A 9,321-nucleotide genomic window follows, 5' to 3' on the forward strand; every position below is an offset into this window, starting at 1 on the left:
CTCTCTCGACCACTCAACCATGGATCGAATAGCTCTGGCAACAACGAACAATGGAAGGAGGTGGTGTTGCACACGGCTGTGCGAGCTCTAATGATGTTTTAGTTGAGCGAAAGAGATGAAGAGCACTAGTGTGCCACGACAGAGATGATAATTGGAGGGGATGGGCTTTAGGTGACGCGACACGGTGGCTCAATCGAACCATCTCCGCCTCACCCAAGGCCTCGCCAAGGAAGAAGGTGCTCGATCTAACACAACGAGCAGCAGCTCCACCTCTATGGTTCAGCCCCTCGATTTGTCCTATCATCGGGAAGGTAGCCGTCTCGATCTTGTCGCCCGTCGTCAGGGGGGTTGGCTGCGGAGAAAAAGCTGCACGGAGACGAGCTAGGATGTCAACAATAGTGAGAGGGAGAAGCTCGAACAATTTGGAAAATCGATGACCCATGGCTAGCGACCACCGACCCCCTAGGGCAATCTCCATATGCCGATGGTCGGCTTACCTCGACCTCCATCCCATGGGCCTCCTTCGCGCTCGCTACTAGCCGTGGGTCATTCTCCCTCAATGAAAGCTGTACACCTGTACCACTACCCCTCTACTGTTAATATGTGCGCCACTCGTCATCGCCATACTGTCACCCCGCCACCACTCCGTTGCCTCTACTCAACCTCCCGCAGCCTTATTGTCGCCTTGTTGTCGTCAAGAGGAGGGGGTTGTTAAGAGAAGGAATTGATCAATTGCCATGTCATTTAATACCACCATCAATACTGTCCTAAAAGTTATTTTGTACAGTTTTAATAGTGGGAGGAGTCACTATACCGGTTTTATGGTTGTGGATACAAATTAGATCGAATCTATACAGAAGGGACCCCAAGTGGACATTTTACGACTGCTAATCAGCCTGAAATGAGGCCCATCTATACAAGGCCCAAACTGTGGCCCCCACAAGTCGGTCAGAGCGGTGTCTTGCTTTATAAACCCTCGGCCTTAAACCCCCCCCCAGCTTGCTCGAGCCGTAAAAAACCCTAGCCGCCGTTCCAGCTTGCGGAGAAGCGCGCGAGCCGGCATCTCGGGCGGCGGCGGCGAGGAGGAGGAAGTAGCCGGAGAGGAGGGAGATGGGGAGCGACACGGAGTCTGAGAAGAAGAAGACGCCCGTGGCGCTGGCTCCCATCGCGAAGCCGCTCGCCGGCAAGAAGCTCTGCAAGCGAACCCTCAAGCTCGTTCGCCGAGGTCCCGAATCCTTCTCCTTTCCCGGCTCCGTTTGCGCCTGCTGTTGGTTTCGAACGATTCTGCGGTTTTTTTTTTTACAATTTATTTCCTTTCGATTTGCAGCGTCTGAGGCCAAATGCTTGAAGCGAGGAGTCAAGGAGGTCGTCAAGAGCATCCGCCGTGGGCAGAAAGGGTGCGTGTTCTCCGATTGTGCTATTCATCTCGTTTTTTACTCATCGATTTGTAGCTTAATGGTACAATAGAGCGAGTAGTTTGGCTAAATATACGATGGGTGAAATGTAATCGCAGAGGAACCTTGCTGTTAATCGAATTATCGATATGAATGCACTCTGATGTTGTTTGTTTCCCGCAAGTTCAGTTGGTCGGTATGAATGGACTATATCATTAGTTTTATCGGCAAGTTCACTAACCACTTTGTTTATGGCTTGGGTTTGCAGATTGTGCATCATTGCTGGCAACATTTCTCCCATTGATGTGATAACACATGTTCCCATCCTTTGCGAAGAAGCCAACATTCCTTATGTATATGTTCCGTCGAAAGAGGTATTTTTATGCTGCCCTTTAACTTCAGACTTCTCGACATCAATCCCTTGTAATCTATTGGCAGGGAACAGCACAGATGGCCCTAGCAGCAGCATATTTCCCATTGGTTATGTTGTATAGACTAAATGAAACAAGTCATGTTCAATTATATTAAGACTACTGTGCTTCAGACTTTCACATGTTGATTATTGAATGAGCAATGGGGAATATGCATTTGCTGGTGCTTTACAGTGAGTGAGCTACCTTGAGTGTGCTTAGCTTGAAATGAAACAGTACTTCGTGAAATTAGAGTTATTTCCATGAACACCTAGGAATGAGTGAAGTCTCACCTTGTTGCCCATTCGCACATATCATGTTCTAAAATTCTTCTTTTCTTTTAAGAATAAAAAACATTATTACTGTAATCACTACATGTAGCACAAGACACCATGTAGGGATTGATAGATAGGAGTTGAGAAGTGTTTTGGATACATGGGATCTCCAAAAACAAACCAACCACCATGAAAGGTAGTTAGAAAAGACTTCTGTGAGTATTGGATTTACATTCTGACTAGTTTCTAATGTGATTATCTAGAGTATCGTGAAGTATTCTTTTGAAATTATCTACTTTTAAAACAATAATATATTTGCTCCCTCCCTGCACTGACACCAAGATCCCTTCCTGAGAAGGTCTGGAACAAAATTATTCTGATATCAACCCAAGATTAAAAGCATGTGCTGCTTCAAGCGTCCCTGTGAAAAATAGAAATGTTGATTAATTTGATCAATGCAGCTCCTAATAAGACCTGTATTGTCCAATAAAGCCAACAACATCTTGTGCCACAAATCACCAAAAATGGGAAATGAATTAAATAAAGTAGAAATTTGTAATGCCTTTTGTTATGTTTGCACTGCTATAGTTAGTGACCACCAACGATGCTCACGAAGCCAAGGAGTAACTTGAGATACTGATGTTTTTATCCCCTCATTGTGTTAGGATCTCGCAACAGCTGGGATTACCAAGAGGCCTACCTGTTGTGTATTGGTTCTGACCAAGCCAGCCAAGGGCGAGCTTGAGGAAGATGTCAAGGAGAAACTTAAGACGGACTACGATCAAGTTATGTCTGAAGTTGCTGAGGTCACGTCTTCAATGTTCTGAAGTTCCTACCTGTACTTGTAGCTACAAAATCAGAATCAACATCCACTTCCAGCACACAGCCCTGTTTTGTACTGTGTCAGCATGACATCAACCTATGGCGGATGTTTTTCGAGTGCCTGTAGGAGACAATAGTTCCTCTGCTAGATTATCTATCGGATGTTGTCTTTTTGGACTAATTGATTCCTTACCTGGATCATTTATAATTAGCTCCTCTATAAATCATTTTGTGCGAAACAACCAGATCTTGGCATGTTGCATTTGTTTCTAACGAAAATATGCTGTATTCCTGTATTTGGTGGGCGCGCTCACAGATCATGGATCGATGGGTCGGTCCTGCGCAGGTGCAGCAGCTGAGAGGTGCAGATCAAAGCACTGAATGCGAAATTTGCAGCGTGTTTGATTGGGACTTGTCAAGGCTGCACTGCGACTGAATTTATCCTCTTATGGAGAGGCTGTTTTGCCTGCTTACGTGTTCTTTGTTCTTGTTTGCCTAGTACCTTGTCTTCAGGTGCTTGTCCTTGCAGGAATATGTCCGAATTCGTACGTGCAGGCAGCAAATGGTTCAGATTTTGCATCTGGTCGTGCAAGCTGTCTTTGGATGTTTGATGCTACCTCCGTCTTTGTTTGTCAATGTTTGATCATTCGTCTTATTTAAAATTTTTTGGAATAATTATTTATTTTTCGTGTCATTTGCTTTATTGTCAAAAGTACTTTACATATGACTTATCTTTTTTTATATTTGCACTAGTTTTTCAAATAAAACGAATGGTCAAACGTTGTAAATAAAAAGTCAAAAACGTCACCTATTATGGGACAGAGGGAGTAATCTGCAATCTGTCTGATGCATACTTCAGCAATTGCTTCTGACTTTTGTCGTACATCGATACTCTGATGGTATGTCGATACTGGGAACGTATATCGATGCCTGTTCTTGGAAGTTGGCATTGCGAATTGCCAAGTAAATACAGATTCTGAATTCACCTTTTGATTGATTATGAATTTGATTACTATGCTGGTAAGATCTTCAGTTTGTTTAGGGTGTGTTTAGTTTATGCCAGAATTGGAAGTTTGATTGAAATTGGAACGATGTGACGGAAAAATTGAAAGTTTGTGTCATTATGTGTGTAGAAAAGTTTTGATGTGATAAAAAAGTTGAAAGTTTGAAGAAAAAATTAGAACTAAACCAGGCCTAGTCCGGAAGCCAGCTGTAAGTTTGGTGTGTTATTTGGTATAAAGTAGAAAACAAACTCGCCACTTGGCACGCAGCTAGTTTATAGCCTATGCATATTCTTTAGTGCTCATATATAGGAGATTAAAATACTTTTATAATTTTTACACAAGTTAATTTAATGCCAATAGAAATTATACTTTCACAGGGACGTATTAGTGGATTTTAATTTTGTGCTTCTCGAGTTTTTAGACAAATCGCAGTAGGATGGTAATTTATTATTTGTAAATAATTTTGTTGAGTGGAAGCTGCATTATTTAACTTTGACAAATGATTGTGGATTCTATTATGAAAAAAAAGAAAAAAGGGGTATTTTTGGGGAAAATTGCAATGATTTTATAAAACCTAAAAGTTTTGCATATGATTACTTAGAAATTGCAATATTAGCAAAAAGTATATATTCTAAAAAAAAAATCTTTGTGAGGATTACAAAGTTTGATCCAATATTTTGTACTCTTAGGACAAGATTTTGACCAATAATTACTTTATTAATATACTTATTTAGGTGATAAAAAAACATAATCATGACTATAAGTATTTTTAAATATCAAAATAATGACGTCAATTTGTGTCAGAAAATTATATCCTCATAGAATAATTCTTGATCAAAGGCTTGTCCCAACGAAGCAAATTAAATATTTCTTATATTTTTCGATGGTGGGAGTACATTCAGTTTTCTCTAATTAATATTTTTATATAGTAATATAGGACATCAATGTGGCCAGGATACTTGCATTGTTTCAATATCTGGTTCAATCATAACGTATTGTATTTGTCTGAAGATATTTTAAAATTATTTCTACTTCTTTCTTATATATCCATTTCCTCCTTGTCTGTTTGGCCGAAGGGCCCGTAATTGAGCTATACAGCCCAGCTTTGTGCCTAACGAGGGCTTTTAGATAATTCAATGGAACATCCGGCCTTTGCTTAGGAGAGCTACAGTCAATTATTACAAGAAGTAGCACATTAAAAAGGCGCAGTCCAAAATAAAACAAGCACACCAACCAAAATTAAAAGAAATCCTAACATGACAAGGAAAACATTATTCCAGTCTATTGGTGAATCTCCATCCATAGTTGGCAAAAAGTTGCATAACCGTTGACTTAAGGTTACGACATGCAACAGACATGAATTTTTCATCTTCCTCACACTTTTGTAGTTGAGCCCACAGTCGAAGCCAATATGTTGCCCTAAACATTAGCTAGATGTAGGAACCAGCGCATGTATCAGAGTACGTTTTCCTTTCTATCTATTCTTTTTTTGGCGTACTATCCAGAACTCCAGATTAATTGAGAAGCCGAACCAGGTGCGATGATTAGAGCACCCGCAATGGTAAAGTAAGGTGCTCTCTATAAAACATGTACATCTCAGCAATAGACTAGATTAATAGTAAACCACCTCAATAGTATGTCTGCACGGGTATCTATAGCTCTCTCATCCATTGCCTCGTTTTTCTCTATAGACTATCTCCAGGTTAGTAGGTAGCTTTACTCTCTCTCTTCATTTAATCTGTTCCAAGTAGGAAAATATACTGACATGGATCTCTTGTAGAGAGCCTATAAATAACAATTGCGGGTGCCCTTACTTCACGAGAGTCGCGCTAAATCAATCGTAAATTACTGCACCACATGTACCAATCAAATTATGGCGGTTCTGACGGCTTTAGAAGATAAGATATCGAAGATCACTTGCAATTGATCTTTTTACCATGGGAAGTACAATAGAAATTAGTATATAAAAATGCTGGCAATGTTAAAATCAATTCTGAATCAACAACTCTCTTTGAATAAAAATGTTACTCTTACTAGATTCGACAAATTTACATTTTTTCTATAGCTCCATTGTTTGTTCTACATCTTATTAGACGCAGCTAATTTGATGTTTTTTTAATCGTAGTTTGTTTTCAACATTGGCTTTTGAGCCGCTAAAAGTACATATGTAAAAAAGTTTTACCCATAAATTAGCTTTTGTCGCTAATATACGTTAGCTTATCCTATCTTATTATAAAATCGTATCTTACTATAAAGTTGATGTTGACTAACTCCTAAAGCTTAACATGCAAGTATGGCACATCATCACCCACTAGCAATTATTATCTAGAGTTTTTAATATCATGCAAAAATGACATATCATTTATAATTTTGTCAGGACTCAATATGCAAGCAATATCAAATCATTATCACCATATCATTTTTATATTATTTAAACATGTACATCTATCATTCCTACATTGTATGGCATCTATTAATCCACATATTCCACAGCAAAACATGAGATATAAACTAGTGTTTTAAAATGAGGGGAACCATTTGTCAAATAAGGACAAATAACTCCGAAAGGAAAATTTTAGGTTCTGATTCAAGAAGAGAAATAAAAGAAAGTTCCATATCGTGCGACCCTAATCATATTCAACTGTTGCAAAAAGTGTCCTACAATAAACTAAAAGCGAGAAATCTAATATTGAATTATTTGAGGCCTTTGGTGGGGGAAATGGATTCTTTGACTTTGTGCAGTTTGCAGCTGAGACACTGATTATATGAGACTCACTTTGCTATGGTCCACATGTCAACCCAACTGCAAATTGCACAAAGTCAAGGAAGCTGGTCCCTTTGGTAGTGAAAGAATAGGATTTTGGAACAAAGCAAAAGTTAAGGGTTTCTGTAGGATTTGAATCATATGGATAGAATTCCTTTTTAGAGCCCTTTGAAACAATGAATAAGTTAAGGTCTCATGTTTTTCTCTTTTAGTGTCATGTATCATGTATGCCATGGAAATAGCTATTTGGAGCTTTCATGTGTTTCCTTTGTCTCGTAGGAACCTCTCTCAGAAAAAAAAAAGGTTCTGTAGGAATACACAGCTACACAAGGTGCAACATTCTACTACTCTCACTATTCTAAAATATACTCCCTCCATTCCAAAATATAGGGTACAACTACTTTTTAAAGTGGTTTCATAATATAAGGTATGCATGCATGCAATTAATTAATTATCACATTCTCTCTCCTAAATTATTATTATTTTAAATCCTATACTTACAAGATCTTTAATTCTATTGGTTACTCCCTCCGTCCCATAAAAATTGCATTTCTAGCTCCAAGGCTTTGTCCCACAAAAATTGTGTTTCTAGCCATGTGGGGCCCAACCAATTGATTCATCTATATAAGTTTCCTTCCATCCCACGTAATTTGGGCTGCTAATGCTTATAATTTTATTAAGTATGCTAATTATATGGGTTAATTCTCTCAAACTTCCTTTTAATCATTTGTATATATGAAATGTTTGCATGCAGTGGGTTCATTAAATAAGGTTATTGTGTCATTTTTCAATCCTACTATTTTGTCCTAAATTAGCTAGAAATACAATTTTTATAGGACGAAGGTAGTACATGTATTGTATTAATTGGGGTGATTCATGATAACTATAAGATATTAATTATTTCTTGGTCTTTGGATTAAGGGTGGTTGTGCCTTATATTTTGGAATGGAGGGAGTAACAATATAGTACCGGATTAGACACATTATAATATTACGAATCTAGACAGATAATACTATATTGTTATATTTTGGGATGAGGATTATGTTTTTTTTTCTATTTCTATGTTTTTGAAATATTGTGTTACAAAAGAGTCCTTAAGTTAGTTGCCTCTAAACTTTACTAAAGAACCCTTTGAAAAGCATAAGTTTACTATGAGAATTGAGCTATTTCCTTTACGGTCCATCCATATTATTCTGTGATTCTGAGACAACTGACAAATCACAATAGCTACAGGCACTTTGGTTAAAAAAAAATTCCAGTCCTTTTTTTTTAAAAGATGAACATGACCTTGACCTTGCAGAATCAAATTCAGCGAGCTCGCATAGAGAGAATAATAATTAAAAAAGAAAAGCAAAACCACCAACTCAAGTGTAGAGCATCTGGACAAATTAATCATTATATGCTTCACAAGAACTGAACATATTTTGCAGTACTAGTGCTAGTGGGACATTTAATTATCTGGCACTTTTAAGATGTGTCAATTAATAATTTGTCACTTGCCGTTTATGATATGTGAATTCTCATGTGTCTATGACATATGGGTCCAGTGACAAATTATTTAGAACCACTCGTGTAAGAGTGGCAAATTGTTAATTATTGGCAGCAGGAGTGCTGGTGTCCGTGATAGAGGGGTCAGAACTCAGAAGCTGGATCATGGGAGCCAAGTTGCAAAATAAAGAAAATAAACACATACTAATAATGCTACAGTTACAGTCAGAAACTCCATTTCTTCTAAACAGTTGACATTCTCACTCCAAATCTTGAGACTTGGCAGCTATAGAATTAAGAAATGGACCAATTAATACACAAGCTCTAGCTTCTTTAAATTCTCACCAACTATACTAATTAGAATTTTCAGCTCCCTAAACAGGGCCTAAGCCACCAGCCTTTCTGGGTCATCACCTAATAGATGGATGGGATCAAAGATCAATAGCTACAATTATATAAAAAACTAAAATTCATGTTTAGAAGCATAGATATAGATCTATAGCAAATACTTTCCTGTTTTGAACAATCTCACGTAATATAGATATCAATCAGATGCTTAAAAGGGAACTCGAGCAATTTAAATTTTAAATTGTAACTAATAAGAGGAATGAAAAGAAACCTTTCCTCCCTTAAATTTAATCTTACCAAACAACCTAGAAATGCTAATTTAAACTTAATCTTTACCGAACAACCTAGAAATGCTAATTAAGAAAGGACACTATCTAATAAAGCTGTGGATTTCTTTGACGAGAGATTTGATATTTTGACACTCTATTTGTTGTCACTTCGATTACATGGACACTTGGAACCAGCTGAGTCAATGCCAGCTTGGTTAGAATGTCAAATAATCGAACCCAAGTTTATAAAGTAATCCCTCTGTTCAGAAATATATGGGATAATCTCCTCTTCATTTGTCCAAGAATATAGAGGGTTTTGCTTGTACCAAGGCAAAAAGGACAACAACAAATTGAGGCCTGGTTTAGTTCCCCAAAATTTTTTTTCCCAAAAACATCACATCGAATTTTTGGACACATGCATGGAGTATTAAATATATATTAAAAAATTTTTCACTCATGGATCATTTTAGTCCTTAATCTTTCATATTGTCCAAACAAGTCCTTTAAATTTGTCATGTGGGCTGATATAGTCCGTGGTCCTACCAAA

At 37.9% G+C, this 9,321-nt stretch overlaps 1 protein-coding gene across 1 annotated transcript; it reads left to right on the forward strand.

Annotated features, from left to right (window-relative positions):
• The first annotated feature begins 1,002 nt into the window (after positions 1 to 1,002).
• Positions 1,003 to 3,173, forward strand: LOC127775664 (H/ACA ribonucleoprotein complex subunit 2-like protein). Its single transcript, XM_052301941.1, has 4 exons — positions 1,003 to 1,225; positions 1,328 to 1,397; positions 1,663 to 1,768; positions 2,745 to 3,173. Exons 1-4 carry the CDS (start codon positions 1,111 to 1,113, stop codon positions 2,904 to 2,906), a joined length of 453 nt encoding a protein of 150 aa, XP_052157901.1. The 5' UTR covers positions 1,003 to 1,110; the 3' UTR covers positions 2,907 to 3,173.
• Positions 3,174 to 9,321: the final 6,148 nt, after the last annotated feature.

Source organism: Oryza glaberrima, chromosome 6 (genome assembly GCF_000147395.1).
Source record: "Oryza glaberrima chromosome 6, OglaRS2, whole genome shotgun sequence".
NCBI lineage: Eukaryota > Viridiplantae > Streptophyta > Magnoliopsida > Poales > Poaceae > Oryza > Oryza glaberrima.